General features: G+C 38.5%; 1 protein-coding gene across 8 annotated transcripts in view; it reads right to left on the bottom strand.

Moving 5' to 3' along the window:
- Positions 1-22,816, bottom strand: part of BCAS3 (BCAS3 microtubule associated cell migration factor) — a 1,369,778-nt gene that overhangs the window by 1,141,159 nt on the left and 205,803 nt on the right. For all 8 annotated transcript variants that reach the window (XM_089676635.1, XM_089676630.1, XM_089676633.1 and 5 more), the window contains exon 10: positions 16,447-16,523. In XM_089676635.1, the coding sequence (XP_089532761.1) occupies positions 16,447-16,523 (77 nt within the window). The remainder of the gene's footprint in view (positions 1-16,446; positions 16,524-22,816) is intronic.

The following is a 22,816-nucleotide window of genomic DNA, read 5'->3' as shown; positions in this document are numbered from 1 at the left end:
TAAATTGATGGCGCTATATAAGTACCTGTAGTAATAATAACAATACGTTTGTAAAGACATTATGTGCACACAAAGTTGATTTATTTCCTCTGTGGCTTTTGATGAATATATTTAAATTAACATTTTTCTGCCTGATGTTCAGCTTTAATCATTGTAAATGATGCTCAAAGTTGCATCACTAGCTCTTTCAGGGCACTATACAGTCAATATAATTACAGCAGGCATTCATTTTGACTATTAGCAAAATGGGATGAAAAATCTGGTTATATAATGACCACCCTTGACATTGTATGGAGTCAATGAATAATCACTACTGCTGCCCAAGTTTCCAGAAAAATGTGGTCTTTATACTATGACACCAGATTTAACTAGTCTTTCTTTGTGCACATTGAATATTGAATATTTAGCTGCTCAAGGCACAGCCAAATTACAAGCCATCATTGTGGGTTCTTTATAGACACAAAAGTGCAAAAACATAACAAAATGTTATTGTAGTGCTAAGTGTTAGGACATACCTCAGATAGGTGTTAATTTTACTTCTAAGTGGTTTCTAGATAGCAAGGTAAAAGGGAAAAACAGTAAAAGCAACAATCTGAAAAAAGGCACAAAATATAACTGTTGCTGATTTACTAAAGGAGGCGAGAATCATCACTCAAGAAATTGTGCGAATATTTACTTTAATTATTTAATATTTACTTTAATTATTTCATCTGCACATGACTGTCTATTCAAAAGGAACAGAAATTTGCTCTTACTGTAATATGGTTAGATAATGAGTGAATATTCACACAATTTGTTAAATAATAAATTAATTTAAAAAACGTAAACAACCCTGTTCTGTGCTAATTTACATCATGGCATTAAATAAAATCCATGAATGGACAGGAAAAAATCATAAAAGCATAATATGTTGATGCTATCCCATGACTTTACAGTCACAGTTTCTGCATACCTATTTTTTCATTACTGATTTAATGAAAATCGAGAAATGTCGTACAGTAAAAAGCCTTGATTTTTCACCCCCACTCTACTGTGGAATATGTTGGCGCCTTATAAATAAATACTGCTAAATAATTAATGACAAGTCTGTACACCAGATTGAAAGCCATCAATCACAGGATTCCCTGCACCCCACGTTGACGTTTATGTCTGATAATCTATATTGAATATCTGTACATTTCAGATTTGACAAACACAATCTTGCAGTAGACATCCTATATCTTTATTCATATACTTTCTCCATTTTTGAGAAAAACATTTAAATGCAGTTAATGTTTGCATTTATTTCAAACATTTCAGCTTTGAAAAATGCTGAAATTAGATCTTGAATTTATAAAATAAAAAAGATATTTGTAAAGTTAAAATAATAAATAGTCTAAAATATGCTCCTCCCCCTCCCAACACCTATGCAAACTAACCTGTGTAAGAAAGATACATATACGTACTATTTTCAGGCCACTAGAGTCCAGCCATGTGATCTGGCTTCACATTGTCAGCCAGTGGCAGCTGCAGGTGAGAGGAGGAAACGTTGACAACTGATGGGCCAAATGAGCCTATGGGTGATGTCACTGCTCCCAGGCATTACTAGCTGTTGTCGAGTGCTCTCTCCTCTGCTCTGCAGCAGTCGCTTACTGACACAGGGGAGATCACATGACCGGAATGGGGTGGCCTGGAAATGGGTAAATATATACACTATATTTCCAAAAGTATTGGGACACCCCTACAAATCATTGGATTCAGGTGTTCCTGTACCTGTCACCTGTCCATTGTTATAACACAGGGGGCTTTTTAGACCCTTTGTGATAGCAATAAAGTTATACGGGAAAATAAAAGTATAAATAAAATACAAGTTAAAAAATACAATTATAGTAAAAGTGTTTTAAAAGCATCCTTTTTGCCCTGCATACATCCATACCTACATCAGAAAAAGCATGGGGTGCGCACGTGCATGGAAATTGTAATTGTGCTGCACAAGTTGTATATTGCTGTAAACTTCAAAGTGAGAGTAATAGTTACAGGGTCATCATTTACAGATAATTCTAAACTGATAAGCTGTAAAAGCATTTAAAGCACCACCTATTAATATTTTTGGGTACCATAATATTGTGCCATTTTGCAGGCAACATGCTGTTTTGAGGCTTGTCATAGTTGGTTTCTATTTATGTGACACAACCTCATGAAAATGATTGCTGATTAAATTGTGTAGCTTACCATTGCCACATGATAGAATAATTAAGAAAATCATGTTACCATTCCCCTTAATGCCCTATAGCAACAGCCACTGGGGATTCTGACCCAAGCTTCAATGGAGGAAGGAGCACTGACAAGGTTTGTATCAGTGGGTCGGGGCTGTGGCTTTTAATCATACAACCTGAATGGGCATGGTGATAAAGCCTCTTTAAGTACAGCAGCCCTTGGCATGGTTTCCGAAAATTTATGGAGATTTCTTTTTACTACCTGGGTTCTATTTGGCATGTGGCTTTTGTTTATCTGTAATACTGACAAGGATATCTGTCTGAGTATTGTAATTATCTGATAAACCTACTGGTACACTTACCCCTATTAAACCTACCTACTTTCCCTGCTTTGTGTATTATCAAACTAAATGTTTATGAAAGGTAGTTACCCTGTCTCTGATGAAAAACAAAAGTTTGCATATACTGGCTTATCTCTCTCTGTGGCGACAGGTACAACCTTAAAGTGTATTTATGGTCAAGATATTAAACCACATACCCATTTCAACATTATATTTCAATTATTTCTAGCCTTCTCCTATTTTTCCATACAATCCTGAAGTTTTAAAACTTATCTTTTGAAGGAAATGACAGATTTACTTTCTGTGCACATATTTACTAAGCCTTATTATTATTATTTTTATTTATTATTACAGGTACTTATATAGCACCATCAATTTATGCAGCGCTTTACATATATATATATATATATATATATATATATATATATATATATATATTGTACATTCACATCAGTCCCTAACCCTCAAAGGGCGTACAATCTAAAGTCCCTGACTTACCTTATTACATACACATAGTAGGGCCAATTTAGACAGGATTCAATTAACCTACCAGCATGTCTTTGGAGTGTGGGAGGAAACCGGAGTACTGGGAGAAAACCGAAGTACCAGGAGGAAACCCACGCAGGCGCAGGGAGAAGATGCAAACTCAAGGCAGATAGTGCCGTGGTTGGGATTTGAACCAACAACCCTAGTACTGCCAAGCATAAATGCTAACCATTAGCCACTGTGCTGCCCTATGAGTATGTACTGATGTATCACACATTTCACAGATATGCCACCTGAACTACAAAGGTGCTCAGAAGAGAAGTTTCAGGAAGCAGAGTACAGGAATCACTGCTTGCAGGCAGCAAGGTAACATGTAGTCATAAAAAAATGAAAAGTAAACCAAAGGAATAAGCAGCGGAGAAGCTGCAAAGCATGCAGGGAATCCAGGAAATTATGGGAAAAGATGGCTAGCAGGCAGCACTCACAACATGAAAGGAGATCTTTCAATTAAGATTATATTGAATTGTCAAAAATAACTATTATTTGTATTGCTATGTCAATGCTGTTGTTATAAAAATCAAAGTGTATGCTGTGATTAAAGAACTCTTTTAAAGCTGCATAATGACAGCTATATAATCGGGAGTTGGCCACACGTGCCAGCAAAGAGAGAACAAGATAGGTCAGCATTCTGGATCCACGTAAAAGCACAGGCTGTAGTGTCTGCTGGAATTAATGGTGAGGCCCTGTTGATTTTAATGCAGCATAACAGACGCCCTAATATGCAATGACTCTATAGAGGAACACCACTATACAGTACTATTTGTATCATAAAGGTAAGGTCTATAACTCAACCCTACAGAAATATTTGAAAGGGAGAACAAAGTAGACACAATTCTAATTGCCAGGTGTTTTTTTTAACAGGTCAGTCTTTTCAGTCTGTTTTGCATTATTGCACTTAGATAATTGAGGTCAGAATTACTTTAATTAAACAAAAGTTTTAAGGTATAATAATATTAGGTAATTCATCATGCAATAAATGTAACTTCCTTAAACTAGGACATATTTAGATCTAGGACTAACTGTGTAAGCAAAAGGATATACAACATTGTATATAGGAGTTGCACACTTTATCCCACAAAATGAAACAAAATGCTTAATTGAGATACTTATCCCTCTCCTAATAATCTTCTGGGTGCCACTCTGACTGCAGCCTGAGCGGCTTTGGTTTTTAATAGCCAAACACATCCATTAAGGATTCATGTTTGTTGCAAAAAAGAGATTTGGTCTGGCACTATTACCACAAATACATTTAAATAAATATAATCAAATGATCCAGTTTTGTCTATGTAATGTTAAATATTTGATTTACTGGAGGATTTTGCAGTGGATGTTTCTCTACTTAATTGATGCTTATTTTGATTTATTTATGCATCTTCTAAGAATCGTATTAGGAAAAATTTAAAGTATTTAGGAAGATAGTTTTTATGCAACATTTAATTACTTGGTGAGAAATTGATATTTACAAAACAGCGGGATGAACTTTGAACACAGTGAATTTAGGATCAGCTTAGAATAGTGGGAAGGTGCCTCATGCAGAATTTTAGAATGCTGACAGATCAAGATTAACATTAACTAACATAATTACATCAATCCTCATGAAATTATACAGCAAACACTTTTTACAGTTAATGGAAATAGCTATAAACTGGCCAAAGACAACACAAACAGAAATGAGAGTAATTAACATTTCCTCTCCTCACATGTTGGAATCTATTGGAAGCTCCAGGGTCCATGTATACTAATAATTTAGGTAATTGGAATGATTCTCTCTATGGCCCTAGAGCCATTTGCTACAATTAAAGCCCAACTTTAGACACAGTAAGGGCTATTTACTAAACCTGGAGAGTGCAAAATCTGGTGCAGCTCTGCATAGAAACCAATCAGCTTCCAGGTTTTATTGTCAAAGCTTAGTTGAACAAGCTGAAGTTAAAAGCTGATTGGCTTCTATGTACAGCTGCACCAGTTTGAGAAAATCTCCCCCAGTGGCTTTTACATTAAACTTTTGCCTATAATTATTTTTTATAACTTCTGATTAATGTTTAAAGTAGAATTCTGGGATCGAACTAACTAATCTTAAAACTGTTCCCACCCCCTTTTCTAACACCTATAATAGTTTTAAAACAAAGGTAAACCGCGCTCCCTAAACTTTATTAGAAATATATATGTGATAATTACAATAATTCATGCATAAATACAATCAAATGTGAATTAAATACAAAACAAATGTAAAATATTTCTTGCACAAATGCCTACCTACAGTAAGTGCAATAAATAACTGAATAATACCAATTAAATAAAGTGTAGGCAGGAGAGGAGATCAAGGAGAGGTGAGAAAGCTGCTTCACTGGTCTGGGGATTTGAAATCCCTGCCACTTTCTCTCCTCTCCTTGCAGGAATGACAGTACGGGCTAGATGGCTTCTAATTGGTCAGCACCATCTATGTGACGATGCTGACCAATCAAAAGCCCTCTAGCCCGAACTGTCATGCTTGCAAGGAGAGGAGAGAAAACAGCAGGAATTTAAAATCCCTGCCGTTTTCTCCCCTCTCCTACAGCTGAGAATACGGAGCACTTGCCCCCAGGTATACATCCCCACATGCCCACTCTCCGCTGAGAATGGGATTGATGCAGCGAGGTTTCCCGCACCACTCCTGAGTGAACTCGGGCTATGAGAAGCCTGAGTTCACACAGGAGCAGTGGGGAAAAGGCATGTGATTTGGATTTCCCCGATTAAGTCACGTGATGCATGATGCAACGCATCGAACGGAAGCTTGGTGACGTTATTTCCGGTGCGGCGAAGCCAGCTGCCATCTTGGTTTACCTCTGTGTATATGCCTGAATGGGCTATCTAGCTCTTTGTTCCATGTGAGTGTATTTGTAAAGCTACTATTAAATAGTCATGACTTACTACACTATGAGGAGCCTCTGTGTTCCTGTTTAAATTGATTGCCCATCCGTGGCCTATCAAAGTGGACCTCAACTACTGTGATATTGAAAATGAGGGTGGATTGCAATTGAGCACAATTTGACCTGGTCTTTAGGTCAAAATTTGGAGGTAAGCATGCACCCCTGGTGAAGGTGGACACAGTGATGTATTAAGGGAATACCTTGAAAAGTTTCACAGATTGATCATCATTTATGTGGGACTTTATGATTTATCACTGTGCATTTTCACTTTTATTTTGCATAATTTTGATTATGTTAATTAATTACAAGCTACACATATAATATAACTGGTATCACGGTTTCTGCCAAGGAGGGCAGCTGGGTGTACCAGGAAGGCTCCCAAAATATCTAGAAGAGGAAAATCTGAAAAGCCACCATGTCATGAGGGACCCCACCACTACTGGAGATGAGAATGGAGCAGATCTGCCCTTAAGTGTCAGTCCATTCTATGCTGGTTTGCTACTTGCTTCTGGAGGGACCCCACCCTTGAATAGACTGCTGATTGGAGATGAGAATTGAGCAGATTTGCCCTTAAGAGTCAGTCCGTTATATGCTGGTTTGCTACTTGCTTCTGGTGAGTGCATAATGGTGGAGGAATAACACGGCAGTCACAGAAGTCACTAATATCTATTCTTCAGTTGATCACATCACATTTTTAGGACTATTATTTGGTTTAGCTCCCTACTTTGGAACATATCATTGTGTATTACTTATACTTTTTGTCGTTTCATATGTTCAATATTTATATTGTGTGGTGACACTGTTTTACATTTATTTAATCCTTTTCAAGCGCTGCACCTATTTATTTTTGGGTGTACCAATATACCCTCCTTGTGTATGCACTTTTTTTGTATCATCACTATTTGTTTATGAATGTATATTTGTTCTATTTTGAATCATGGTGGAATAATTTCATCTTAATATTTACCATTAGACCCTCCGTTCATATGCACCTTTGGATCATCACTACATTTAAATACTTTTATATTTCTTTTGTTTCATTTATTCACTAATACCCTGAGATGGTTGCATGCAGGGCTCAGTCGGGTGTTTATCATTATTTATTTGTGAATTTGGTGTTGAGTTTGTATGTGTTAGCACAGCACCTTTTATATATATTTTTTATATATCTAAGTTTATTTTGGTGTGAGAACTCCTTTTGGTGTGTGCAGCATACACAATAGAAGTGCTGAGTGATCCATTCATCCTGTCTGGCAGCGCATAAGGTTTATTTTTTAGTTGCATTCCTGTTCAAATTGCATGCTATTCTTTGTGGTGCAATTTGCATTTTGTATTGATGCTTGATGGAATGACGGATTAATTGCACTGCAAAGTATCGGTTTCCAGTATAGGGAGCATTTTCACAAGTATTGGCACCGATACAGGTATCATTGTATCCCTATCCACCAGTTCACCTGACCAAAATGAATTGGTAATATCCAAGTGATTAATGTGTTGCGAAATGTGTTGGGAAACTATTATAAGTTAAATTTATTCACTGATGATGCTTTTTTTTTCTTGGTTACTACCCAGTGCTGTACATCCCGCATCTTTTTGTTTATGATATGTTCCATTTCACACTGTAGACCCAGTACAGGGGTCTTTTTAAGAAACCAGATGCTGGTTTCATACGCACTCAGTTTAAACTGGTGATGTCTATTTTGACACCCACAAAACAATCAATTGCAACTCATCACAAATTAGGACCTAAGTTTCCTGGATGATGCCCACAACAAAATGATTGCTATTTAAAATGATAAAATGGAGCTTTTTGAAAAGAAACAGTCTCCTTGCCTTTAACAACCACCGACTTTTGCATCTCTAATGTCCTCCCAAAAGTCCTAACCAAAGGTAACATTAGGGATGTCTGGCCCCTCCCTTCTATGTTCTTCCTTTTTCTTTGCTTTTCTTTTTCTGCACTAATGTCTTCTTTTATTTCTTTTTTCTACTTTGCACATGAATTACATTAGTCAAATATATGTAACAAAGATATCATAGAGTGGAATGCCTTTCTTGAAGTACTGTTCTGCCTTTTGTCACTGACATTATCAATGCCATTGCATCCCACTGCGCTGGGGCATGTTTTACTACTCTGTTAACTTTCCAATAAAAACTATTGAACGGAAAGATTTAAGAAAAGACAGACATATAATTTAGAAAACATTAAAGGGTGAACGCAATGAATAAGACATGGTGTCTAGAGTTTGGCTTTAACGATAATGAACTGTAGTAAAAATAGTATACCTCTGTGTTACCCACCCGCGAGAAGCAATGTTAAGCACTCTTTTTGCTATATAATGTTTGAGAGTAAACCTGACCTCACCAAAAAGTGCCTAAGCATACATCAGGGTTGACGTGCTTGTAGCTGCAAGTGCCCATTTTAGTCTTCAAATTAATTACCTGTAAAACCCCTTGTATCCTAAAATTGGGGTGCACACAGGGCTTTGATTTATTGAGATTGTGTCCTGCCATCCTGGTCCAAAGCCCCACCCCTTGTAATTAAACTGTCAAATGCCAGTGCCATTTCATTTGCAAATGACCCATTATTATAATATCATTTAGTCCCTATGCAACACCACTTTTTACTGCACATAATACAGAAAGTGCTACAGCCAAAACATGGTTAATTTCCTGGATAACACTCGGTCCAATAGTATGTACATTCTGAAAAAGAACCTGTCATGATAGAAATATAATAGCGGACTTTTTTTTTTTATGGTTAGAGCTTTGGGCCTTTCATCCTCACTTTTCCTTCCTATCATTAAGTAGTTGACCTGGAATAGGTATTTGCACATTAGAGAGATCTCCTGTGTTTTATTAAATGGTGTTCTGAGGGCCATGGTAACTATGACTTCTTAGAAAAGTTTTAAACCCACCTTATGTTCCAAAGTATACCGATTTATCACTGAAAATATGCTCAGAAGGGATTATACATACAGTATACTTTAAAGCAGTGGTCTCCAAACTCTGGCCCTCCAGGTGTTGAGGGACTGCAAGCCCTATGAGGCCTTGCAAGACTGACAGCCACAGGCAAGACTCCCAGAGGCAGACGCATTATGGAACTTATAGTACTTCAACAGCTGGAGGGCCGTAGTTTGGAGACCCCTACTTTAAAGCAAACCAATTAGCCTTGTTACAGTAGTGTTACTCTGTGTAAGAGGAGGCATTACAAGGTCCCTGCTATTGTACTGACTAGTTAGAAATCCCTGCTCCATTTACTCTCAGAAACATTTTATTACTAAATCGTGCCTTCTCTTGCTTAAGAGCTAAGGTCCACCTACCCACCAGTTCCCTGACCATTGAGAATAGCCTTACTGGCCAATAAGTTACTCTCACTGATCAAGGAGGAATTTATAGAGTCAGAGAATGCCTTGCACAGAAAATACTTTTCTTGGCAACAATGGGTACTTTGTAGGGTCAGATCTTAGGCAGGAGATTTAAAAGTTAAACGTGGGAAGCCAAAATTAAACTCTCATATATAGGTACCTATTCTGTAACAACCCTAAAAAATCACTGAGATGTTTCAGGGCAGCTTCAGATGAACTGCACAAAGTTAATACATGCCAATTTTTGACACAAAATATCTCTAGCCCCAGAAACTGGAAAAAAAAGTATAAAATACATAGACAATTTAAAATCACTTGGAAAGGTAAGACATAATGTAATGTTCAGTGATTTATTAGTACACTATACTACAAGAAATGGATTTACTAGAACTATTGTGTTGCTTTACGCCAGGGAGTTGTGGCAAGAAGTTGCTGGATGGTTGTGGTCCCAATAAATTAAAGGATAATCAGAATGGATTACCCCTCTAACGATGTGTTCTAAAGCTTAGGGTTAATATTCCCAAAGCATTTGAAAGGAAATAATTCTTTGGAAATATAAAAATTAGGTTAGGACTTTTAACCTCATACTCCAGCTTAACATATGTGCTTCCTTTCCAAATGGTATTAGGATATTTTTCCTGTGTATAACACTTAAGCCCTTGCACAATACCACTTCTTGTATTTGTGTGGCTGGGCCTGCGAGATGATATGTTTATGATGTCAGAGACAACATTTATATCCCTTCTTCTTGTATGTCTCCATCCCTTAAGAGAAATAAATTACAGATGTGAACAAACATGTACACAACTATGGCACTGAAACAAATTTCACGCTTTTGGCCTCACAGAGTTAGGGGAGAAAGGAATCTGTATCAAGAGCCAAAAAATGAATGACTGATGGGGAGAAAATCTGGGATGTACTTCAGGCAAATTGAGTAACACAGGAAGCATCATAGTCTGGGCAAAAAACCGCCCACACAAATGGCTGCTGGCTGCACTTCAATCAGGAATGTGAAACAATTGTCTGATTAGCACATATTGGGGCCATTCTATATGATATACAGACTTTTTATTCAACTGTTCAGTGAGGAGACTAAAGCATAAAAGAGCAGTGGAACCACAGCAATCCAATCTCTTTGTAGGTAAAAGTTCAATATTGTTTCACCAATAAAAGAAAAGAAATACATTAGGCTTATGTGTGCTCTAAAAATATATCACTTTACACTACACTAATACAATGGAAATGAAAAGCTCCAAGTCTCTAGTCCCAAACCAAGTTTAGTTATTATGACTAGGAAAGCAAGAAATCATCTAGGCAGACCATATACAAATAGATCCCTGTGATCAGCACAAATGCTACATGTTAGATGCAATCTTCATCCCAAATTGGAAAGACCCAGATATTTCACACTGAGCAATGCCTCAAGATCATAAGGAGAACAACAGAAATGGTCATAAAGCAGCTGCATTATAAGGAAATGCAGTCAGACAATCTGGTTTTCCTGCTCAATATTTCATTATAATGTATCTTATACAGACTAACTTTGTCAGCCATATTTACTTCAAATTATGGCTGAAACAACTATTTGTCAACTATTTTCATAATTGATTAGTTGGTCAGATGATTAGTTGGCCTGCATACAGAATGCATTATTGGTTTACATATCAGAAAATACATTGCAGCACACATACAGCTTAGTACACCGTCCATACATGCCAGTAAGTATCTGAGAACTTGTGAATGTGAATGTGTGAAGAGCAGTGCCTCATAGAACAAGTAGTTCTGGGCAGGAGAAGGAAGTGAGTGATTCTAAAGGCAGAAGCTTTTTTTGCCTTGCTATAGATGCACTCTGTACTATACTTGGCAGCTTACTATAGGGCACATGTGTCAAACACAAGGCCCATGGGGCCGAATTTGGCCTGCCAAGCCATTTCATGAGGCCCTCACACCCAGGGCTTTTGTAGCCGGAAAGTGGCAGAGTGTTGCAGAGGTCAAAGCTGAGAAGGAGAGGTGGAAAAGATATGTGGACAGCCTTTGAAAGAGGGCTGAACCCTGCACTATGTGCATAGCACACCCCTAAGCCTTGCACTCTGTACACAGCACACTTCTGAACTCTGCACAACACATACTACTGGACTTTGCACTCTGCATGTAGCGCACCCCTAAAGCCCAGCACTCTGTACATAGTGGTACTCCTGAACTCTGCATACAGTCTTAAAACCGGCCCTTTGAAGGCAACCTAATGCTAATGTTGCCTGTGATTAAACTGAGCAGAGTGCCCCTGCTATAGGGGCACTCTGAAGGCTGGAGGAGTCAGAAGCGCCAGAGGTGCACCCCAAAACAGGAGGATTGAGGCCACTCTGTGCAAAAACATTACATAGAGCAGGTAAGTGTGACATGTTTGTTGTTAAAAAAAAGTGTTTACAATCACTTTAAGGGCTCTGTGCAGGGAAAATTAGCATTTGAATCCAGAGAGGTTGGAGGCTGACAGACTGGAAGTAATATAAGGAATTGTACTTACATTTACAGCAAAAGTTTACCAGTATCGTGCATTATATTTAAAATGATTATATCCACGCAACAGAAGCCTTTAATACTACTTTAATGTAAAAGTTTTATATTACCCCCCCCCTCCACCCTTCATATAGCTTCATGCCTGACTCATATATATATATATATATATATATATATATATATATATATATATATATATATATATATATATATATACACATACACACACACATATACACACACATACACCATAATGCCAAAGGTATTGCGATGACTGCCTTTACACACACATGAACTTTACTGACAGCCCAGTATTAGTCCGTACGGTTCAAAATTGAGTTGGCCCACCCTTTGCAGCTATACCAGCTTCAACTCTTCTGGGAAGGCTGTCCACAAGGTTTAGGAGTGTGTCTATGGAATTGTTTGACCATTCTTCCAGAAGCACATTTGTGAGATCAGGCACTGATGTCAGACGAGAAGGTCTGGCTCACAGTCTCCACTCTAATTTATCCCAAAGGTGTTCTATCGGGTTGAGGTCAGGACTGGTGCAGGCCAGTCAAGTTCCTCCACCCTAAACTCACTCATTGATGTCTTTATTGACCTTGCTTTGTGCACTGGTGCTCAATCATGTTGGAACAGCAAGGGGCTATCCCCAAACTGTTCCCAAAAAGTTGGGAGCAAGAAATTGTCCAAAATGTCTTGGCATGCTGAAACCTTAAGAGTTCCCTTTACTGGAACAAACCCCTGAAAAGCAATCCCACACCCCAAACTTTACACTTGGCACAATGCAGTCAGGCAAGTACCATTCTCCTAGCAACCTCCAACCCCAGACATGTCCATCGGATTGCCAGACAGAGAAGCTTTACACCACTGCATCTAACACTTTGCATTGCACTTGGTGATGTAAGGCTTGGATGCAGCTGCTTGGCCACGGACACTCATTCCATGAAGCTCTCTACACACTGTTGTTGTGCTAATCTGAAGGCCACATGAAGTTTGGAGGTCTTTAGCTATTGACTCTGCAGACAATTGGCAACTTCTGCACACTGTGCGCTTCAGCATGCGCTGACCCCGCTCTGTAATATTACGTGGCCTACCACTTCGTGGCTGTTGTTCCCAGTTGCTTCCACTTGTTATAAATACCACTAACAGTTGACTATTTAGTAGCAAGGAAATTTCACAGATGGACTTTGCACAGGTGGCAACCTAACACGATACCACGCTTGAATTCACTGAGCTCCTGAGAGCGATCCATTCTTTCACAAATGTTTGTAGTAGCAGTCTGCATGCCTAGGTGCTTGATTTTATACACCTGTGACCATGGAGGTGATTGAAATACCTGAATCCAAGGATTTGGAGGGGTGTCCCAATACTTTAGACAATATAGTGTGTGGCACTGCTGGGCACTTGTGGCAGCACTGCTGGGCAGAGGTGGGTGGCACTGCTGGGCACTGATCATTGGGGCACTGATCATTGGTGCCGATCCATCCTCTGACAATTGCCGGTTATCGGAAGTACTTTCCTCACACTGTCACAGTATGAGGAAAGTGCAGCCGAAAACCGGTAACTGCATGAGTGCCCTGATGATCGGTGCCAATCAGGGGCGGACTGACCATTTGGAAACTCGGGCACTGCCCGAGGGCCCGGGGTCAGTAAGGGGCCCCATGAGATGCCCCTGGTACCTTTTTCATAGGCTTTTTTGAGTTTGGGCAAGGACACAGGGGCCCCATGATCCCCTATTGCCCGGGGGCCCCATGAGTTGTCAATCCGCCCCTGGTGCCGATCCATCCTCAGACAATTGCCGGTTATCGGCAGTACTTTCCTCATTCCGTGACAACACTCCTTGATGATCATCCAAACCTACAGGGACCTCACTGGAGTGCATGCAGGTGGACATGAACTGGCAGCAAAAAGGCTGCAAGAGATCAGCAACACTGAGATGCAACAAAGGATAAAAAAAAAAGCAAAAAATGCAAAAAAAGGAAGTAAAAGCATCTAAATCTACACAGTAAATCTACTGTTTTCCTTGATCCCCTTCAATCAGACAACAGAATGAGCTGACCCTTGTCTGTGCTCGTACATTACTGATGCACCACATCTCCTAGACTTACACTTGAGGAAGTAATGCGTAAGTAAATATTACTGACCAATGAGGTGTAAGGGTTTACATATACTTTAACATAGTTTTAAAGCAAGCCTGTGCTTTGCAAATGCCCTACAACACATATATTTTTTTAACTTGCGCACAACCCCAGTTCTGTTTAATGCCAGAAGCCAAAAGATTTATCAAATAATTCCATGTATGAATTACTGATTTATTTCACTAAGTATTGGTTTGTTGATTGTACATTTAGTGTGTATCAGTATATAAATATATCTATTGATCTACCTATCTACAAAATATATATATAATTATTTTTTGAAAGGAGGGGAATGTAAACATTTGTGCTCTATATCCGCTTGCTGACCACCCTATAGCAATTTTACTGCTACAGGGTTGGCTCCTGTCAATCACCAGGTCCGGGCCAGCAATTCATGGCCGAAACCTGGCAATTGGTGGAGCAAGTGACAGGAGAAAGATCTGACTGTGAATGTAAACACAGATCACTATCCTGTCATCAGGGTTGTGCTGGTTTTTATCTCCCTGCAAGGCAGGGAGTTAAAAACCAGCACATTTCCTGGTAAAACACCACACAGTACATGGCAAAATCACTCCCTAACACACAGTTAACCCTCTGATCACCCCAGATGTCAACCCCTTCCTGCCCAGTGTTATTAGTACAGTGATATTTTATTTTATTTATTTATTTCAGGTACTTATATAGCGCTGTCAATTTACACAGCACTTTACATATATATTGTACATTCACATCAGTCCCTAACCCTCAAGAGGCGTACAATCTAAGGTCCCTAACTTTCATACACATACTAGGGCCAATTTAGAAAGGATCCAATTAACCTACCAGCATGTGTTTGGAGTGTGGGAGGAAACCGGAGTACCCGGAAACCCATGCATGCACATGGAGAACATGCAAACTCCAGGCAGGTGGTGACGTGGTTGGAATTTGAACCAACGTCCCTAGTACCGCCAGACGGCAGTGCCAACCATTTAGCCACTGTGCTGCCCCTTTGCACTGATCACTGTGTCACTGGAAAGGTCAGTGGCAGTTAGTCAGTTCCCACCCAGTGTAAGTTAGTGCCAGAATGTCCGCCGTACTATCACAGTCCTGCTATAAGTCGCTGATTGACTACATTACTAGTATAAAAAAAAATAAATACAAATTCCAGTATATATACCATTATTTGTAGATGCTATTATTTACACACTATAATTCTCACTTATTGGGATTTTTTTTTTAACCAAAGACATGTAGCAGAATACATTTTAGCCTAAATTTAGGAAAAAATATGTTTGATTGGATATGTTTTATAGCAAAGAGCAAAAAAAAAAAAAAAAATATATATATATATATATATATATAAAATTTAATTTTCAGTTTTTGTTTATGTTTATAGTGCAAAAAATTTAAATCCCAGCGGTGATCAAATACTACCAAAAGAAAGCTTTATTTGTGTGAAAAACATTGATATAAATGTCACTTGTTTACAATTGTCAGTCAAAGTAGCTCCGTATAGCAAAAAAATGGCCTGGTCATGAAGGGTCATAAATCTTCCGGAGGGCAAGTGTACATAAGTGGAATTATCTGTCTGTGTGGCTCTGATGGTCTATGTATTGCAAAAGTCAGTTGACATGAGTAAATCTCTGCTTTTTTATCACCTGTACCCTCCACACCCTACTTCAATTGTTAAATAAAGATTTTTAAAAAATCTTGTGGTTTTCAATTTGGTAGTACTTTATGACAAACCTATTAAACACCCGGCAAACATAAAAAGCCCTATTTCATCCAAAAATCATTATGTGCAATTCTATATAATGCTAGAATGTACTATATATCTGAATGTATGTTCATATTGACATACTTTCCGTAATTTGTTGCACACCAGGGCTAAAACTGTGGGAGGGAGTCAGTGCGAGCCAGTCATACTGCATTGCATAGTGCTGTCAATCTAACATTGTTAGCTTGCTTACAGGAGAAGAGTACATAATGAGGACTCTCCATTATTTAAATAAATAGACTGTATTTTTTTTAACTTCCATGGAGAGTGTAAGGTCATTGATCTAGCCAAGCAATCTGGCAAGGCTGTGTAAATTACAGGACTGGATGAACAACCTTACAAATAGATTGGCAGTTAAACCAACCCCTGTTTATGTGTTTCAACTTTTTATTTAGATGTTTACTCAGAGTTAGACTTTGAAAAGAACACATTTAAAAAGTTTCCTGTACAACATTTCTAACATTGTGAGCCAGTGGCAGACAGCTATACCCCTTCTGTAAAATCACTTATCTGTGCAGTTGTCAGTGATAAAATGATTATTGACAAGACATATGGGGTGATCACTTGTATATATGTGCAGTCCTAATACGTCTTAAAGAAATGCTTCATAATGGATCACTTCCATTATCGCAGCTTCACCCTGTAACAGTTAATACTTTACAATCAGCCAGTCAGCTCTTACCTTATTTTCAGCATATGCAAGCCAACGACTCCCCAAAGCAATAGGATTCATGTTTGGCCCAGGACATGGATAGCAGCCTAAGGGAAAAAAAAAGTTCCAAATAACAGCAATGAGACATTTTTAATGGAAGAATATTTTAAACAACCCAAACAAACAGCATTCTAAACAAAGATCTCTTAAACCTCTAAACATTCATCAACAAAAAGCTTACATTTCCCGGAGTTTTACAAGATATCACTGAGACACTGTAGAGACAGTTGATTAGCCTTGAAATTGCATTTCTTCATTGTTTTGTTTTATTTTTTCTTTTAATAAACACAATTTTGTTTGGGAATGTTTTGAAACACATAGGGCTTGTCTTTCAAATCTCACAATAATGTTAGCACTCTGAAATTAAAGGAACTTGTAAATATTTGTTTTCCCTAAGCTATAAATCCCACGTATTTACATCAAACCTTCAGAATTATTTGAGCAGAATATTGGTGGGGAAAGTGACTCGCATCTTGAATTATATCTCCTTCAATGGGGATAGGATGCTATTTGATAGACCGCCAAAACGTAGACCATATTCCACTTGGTTAATCTCTCCTAGAAGAAAATGCCCTCTATTCAAAGGAAAACGATACATAAAATCAAAGAATCTGCAATGAAAATCTATGTCCATGCAAATTACAAACTGTAACAAAAACTTGTAGCTGCAGATAACTAAAAGATCTGAATGTCTTTAAAATGATTCCATGAATCTCCATTCCACACTGAGCTCAAGTAGAAACAGAATTTTTAAATATAAAAAACCAACATGGTGTAAACTACTCAAACAATAACTGTTTAAAGCGGTTGTAAAGGCTGAAGGTTTTTTACTTTCATGCATTCTATGCATGAATGTAAAAAACCTTCTGCGTGCAGCAATGCCCCTCTAACCCTAGGTTCACACCTAAGCGTTTTCTGCAGCGTTTTGCAGAAACGCAGTACAGTCCATTTAACATGGTTTCCTATGGGACATGTTCACATCTGCGCATTTTCACCTGGGGCGTTTTTTTTTTTTAAGGGTCAGGGACTTTTTTGAACGCAAAAAGTTGCATTTTTGGTTCTATAGACTTCAATGGAAATGTTGCAAAAAAAAAAAATGAAAAAAAAAATGAAATTGAAAAAAAAAAACACACCAAAAAACGCAGGTGCAAACCGCAAAACGCAATGCAGAAACAGCTCAAACGCAGCCTGCATAGGTGTGAACCTAGCCTAATACTTACCTACACCCCATCAAAGATCAAAAGATGTGCACAATAGCTTCAGCTTTCCATGGCCTCTCTTTCCTCATTGATTGAGACAGCACCCGGAGTGAATGAGGAAAGGGATGGCAGAGCCGAGCAGCGGCTCTGTGTGTAGCTTGGGTGCCCCCTTAGAAAGCTGCTAGAAATGGGGGCACTTGGCAGGAGGGAGGGGCCAGGAGCGCCGAGAAGAGGATTGGTGCTGCTCTGTGCAAAACCATTGCACAGAGCAGGTAAGTATGACATGTTTGTTATTTTAAAAAAAAAGCTAAATTTGCCTTTAATATCACTTTAACTTTTGGACTTAAGAGTTTTCAATTTAAAGACATGTATACTAGCTATATCATATTCTACTATGTTAGTTTAGTTAATTACTATGCAAATTTGTGTATGTAATGCATCAGGTGGAAGTGTGATTTTCGACAACTATAGTGTAGAGTAGAAGAAAATGATCAAGTACAACCAAGAATCTGAAATTGGTAAAATTTGTAGCATTTGTCTCAATCTTCTGGAATGCTGGAAATATTTTTGTTGGATACAAGCTTAGATGTATCCAAAACGGATGGCTGGATTTTATATGCATGTTCATCCTTTTCTCTAAGCCCCCGTTCACATTATGAAATGCACAGGAAAGTAATGCGTGTTCTTGTTTGACTCACATGCAATTCAATGCAGTGCGATTTGAGCCCATTTCTTTTGAATGGGCTCAAATCACACTACATCACACCAAAAGTAGTGCATTAGCTACTTTTGGAAACTTACTGCAACCATATCACATGGTACACACTGCATTTGTGACCTGTGTTTAGGGTGCTGTTAACTTAACATTGAAACCCACTGCAAATTACAACCGCTGTGTGTTTTGAATTGAAATGTGCACAGACTGCAGGTGTCCCACATTGCATGCTAATGTGAACCCACTGATGAGTGAACATGTATAATATACTGAAAGTGGCAATAGAAGATAGAAAATTCAGGTACCTCTATAACTGTTCAAGCCACCATACAGTGAAGGAAATATGTATTTGATCCCCTGCTGATTTTGAATGTTTGCCCACTCACAAAGAAATGATCAGTCTAAAAATCAAATGGTAGGTGTATTGTAACACTGAGAGAGAGAATAGCAACAAAAAATTCAAAAGAAATGCATGTCTAACAAATTATGCACTGATTTGCATATTCTTGAGGGAAATAAGTATTTGATCCCCTATCATTCAGAAAGATTTCTGGCTACCAGGTGTCTTTCATACAGGTAACAAGCTGAGATTAGAAGCAGTCTTTTAAAGGGAGTGCTGCTAATCTCATTTTGTTACCCGTATTAAAGACACCTGTCCGCAGGAGCATTCAAACAATCAGATTCCAAACTCTCCACCATAGCAAAGACCAAAGAGCTGTCCAAGGATGTCAGTGACAAGATTGTAGACCTACATAAGACTGGACTGGGCTCCTAAACAATCACCAAGCAGCTTGGTGAGAAGGTGACAACAGTTGGTGCAATCATTCGCAAATGGAAGAAACACAAAACAACTGCCACTCTCCCTAGGTCTGGTGCACCATGCAAGATCTCACCTCGTGGAGTGTCAATGATCATGAGAACAGTGAGGAATCATTCCAGAATTACACGTGAGGATCTTGTCAATGATCTCCAGGAAGCTGGGACCACAGTCACCAAGAAAGCAATTGGTAACTCACTACACCGACAAGGATTAAAATTCTGCATTGCCGGCAAGGTCCCTCTGCTCAAGAAAGAACATGTCCAGGCCCGTCTGAAGTTTGCCACTGAACATCTGAATGATGTAGAGGAAGACTATTTGAAAGTGTTGTGGTCAGATAAGACCAAAATTGAGCTCTTTTGGCATTAACTCAACTCGCCGTGTTTGGAAGAAGAGGAATGCTGCCTATGACCCCAAGAACACCATCCCAACTGTCAAACATGGTGGTGAGATCCTTCTTCCCTCAGCCAGGGCATTGAAAATGGGTCATGGATGGATGTTCCAGCATGACAATGACCCAAAACATTCGGCCAAGGCAATAAAGGAGTGGCTCAACAAGAAGCATATTAAGGTCCTGGAGTGGTCTCCAGACCTTAATCCAATCTGTGGAGGAAGCTGAAAGTTCAAGTTGCCAAACGTCAGCCACCAAACCTTAATGACTTGGAGAGGATCTGCCAAGAGGAGTGGGCCAAAATCCCTCCTGAGATGTGTACAAACCTGGTGGACAACTACAGGAAACGTCTGACCTCTGTGATTGCCAACAAGGGATTTGCCACCAAGTACTAAGTCATGTTTTGTGAAGGGGATCAAATACTTATTTCCCTCATGAACATGCAAATCAGTGCATAAATTGTTAGACATGCATTTCTGTTGAATTTGTTGTTGCTATTCTGTCTCTCAGTGTTACAATACACCTACACTTCGATTTTTAGACTGATCATTTCTTTGTGAGTGGGCAAACATTCAAAATCAGCAGGGGATCAAACACTTATTTCCTTCACTGTATGCCGATCTAGTGCACAAAAAGTGTCTGCTAAAGTCTCTTCTGGGAATATTGGTCTCCTGGCCCCCACAAAGCGTAGCAGTTCCTCCCACCAACCCCTACGTCACTACTATAGTGAAAAAAATGCAATCTCCATATTTCTCCTGTGACAAGTTTAATGAAGACTCTCAGGTAAGTAAAAAAACGTAAATTATTTCAAAATGACAGCCTCTCCAAATTAATAACTGTAACCAGTTAAAACTTTAATCTACCTTCTTGGTAACAAGAACACAACTAAAATGTAAATTACCAGCTTTCTAGTGAATACTCAAAAAAAGATGTCTCTATGCTCACCCACTGATTACATCATATCAAACTGACAGATGCCGCAGCACATGTAAAACAAGGAAAGCTTGAAATAATAAAAAAAAAAAACATTTTTGGATGTGTATGTAGCAGGTAGAGACATAGGGTTTGATTTACAAAAGGCAAATACTGTTAACTTTGCATGCTTTGCATGAAAAGTTGCACTTTCTAAGGGAATTTTACCCAGAGCTTTGTGACTAATGTAAAGCTGCTGACTATCATCCAATCATGAGCAAGCAAAAATGTGTATTTTTTTCTTCTTCCAATTTTCTTTGTACATAATTAGATATGCTTTGCAAAGTGGAATTTCGCCGCATTCACTAAGCTCTAGTGAGAAAGTACAAAGAGCAAATTACCGTGCAAAAGTAACAGTCCATTTGCCTTTAGTAAATCTACACCATGGAAAACCAAAAGATTTTTTTTTGTAATGTGGACAAGCCTCATGGTCATTTTTCTGATCTGCGTTTTTTTTGCAAGCTTTGTTCACATAAGATGTATAACTAAAACATAGTGCAATTTATCTGTATCAATGTTAAAATTAAACAGATAGAAAATAAGATCAAGAGAAAATGATTATCATAACAACCAAGCTGGTAAAAAAACAAATATAAATTAAAGTAAAGCACCAAGAAGCAATGATTATATCAACCAGTAACTTTTTAGATAGAAATTGAAGAGTAACTCCACTTTTGGTGAGATCTATGTACACTGCAAGGATTTTAACAAACTTTGTTGCAGATTCTTATCTTTTATTCTGAATTGCTGTTTGTTTTTCTGTGCCCATGTGCAAAGTGAACCTGTATGGGAGTGATTTTATAATTATCAGTCAGCTGCTGCAGCTGCAGGGCTCTAATGAGGAAATTGGCAGGGCCTGCATCCCTTTAGGCGTGATTTCCCTTTGGGAGTATCTCACCAAAACTGACATTTGTGTTGCAAATCAGTGAGACAATCACTTAATCAGGAAATTACATTTTCAGGGGGCATTCTGTACACCATCTGTGCACGGAATGCCTCCAGGTAACCATATTGCATTGCATTTTACAGAAAATGCAGATTGAAAATGAAAGTTAATTTTTAATAACATTCCATTAAAATATGACTTGTAAATCCCAAATGTTTAGGATTTTTTTTTCTCACAAAAGTGAAGTTACCCTTTAAGTCCAAATGTCTGCAGAAACTGATCACTGGTAACTTTGGTGTGATTATACAGTATATATTGATAATCCAATGCCACAGGCACCTGTCAATGCTGCACCTTTCTCTTAATGGAAATAAACACACATAAGGCAATCTGAATACTTATTAAAAATGCAATTAAAAGATTTTCTCTTTTCTTATTCAACATGCATGCCTGACCCTGGGGCAGAAGAGTGGCTAGGTGGTTAGCAGTTCCACCTAGTAGCACTAGGGTTGTCAGCTCGAATCCCAACCATGACACTACCCTGCCTGTAGTTTGCATGTTCTTCCTGTGCCTGCGTGGGTTCCCTCCGGGTACTCCGGTTTCCTCCCACACTCCAAAGATATGCCGGTAGGTTAATTGGCTCCTGTCTAAATTGGCCCTAGTATGTGTATGCATGAATGTAAGTTAGGGACCTTAGATTGTACACCCCTTAAGGGTTACGGACTGATGTGAATGTTCAATATATACGCGCTGTGTAAATTGCTATATAAGTACCTGTAATAAACTGTTGGATGCACCACTGGTGATAGTAGAAGGAGGCATCAAAAAGGAGCTGAAGCATGGAGATGGTAAGTAGAGCTTGACAATCTTTTTTTAATAAAGTAGATGTGTATTGGAGAAAATATAACATGGGATTCAAACTATGCACTCAAACCCAAGTCTGAATTCAGCCATTTTAGAAAAGCAATAGCTTTTCAGAACAATCCTTCTATATGTACAAGTTTTACATTTTTAGAGGTGGTCACATGACTGTCAATGCCTTGTTGTGATGGTTGGGAGGTAGGGAAAACAGGTCTCTATCATTACCACCAGTTATGTCTCTGTGCCGACAATATCTTCAAGGTGCAGGGCACCAGATGATGACACCAACACTGCAAGTAATGCAAAGACTCACAATAGAGGGCCGACAACGCTGCTGGGAATTCAACAGAACTGGGTATTTTATATGTATGAAATTATTTGTGGTTAGTGAAACAAAAGCCAAAAAGAGTGCTGTTCCCAAAAAAACTCAATAATAACCTTATAACAATCTAAACGTACACTTGGTGCGCATCTCTACATTTATAACAATACAATATAC

This window comes from Staurois parvus, unplaced genomic scaffold (genome assembly GCF_062004578.1).
Source record: "Staurois parvus isolate SC_StPar_1 unplaced genomic scaffold, SC_StPar_1.0 ptg000172l, whole genome shotgun sequence".
In the NCBI taxonomy this organism is placed as follows: domain Eukaryota; kingdom Metazoa; phylum Chordata; class Amphibia; order Anura; family Ranidae; genus Staurois; species Staurois parvus.
Note: the sequence above shows the minus strand (reverse complement) of the source record. Positions and strands in the feature narration are given on the sequence as shown.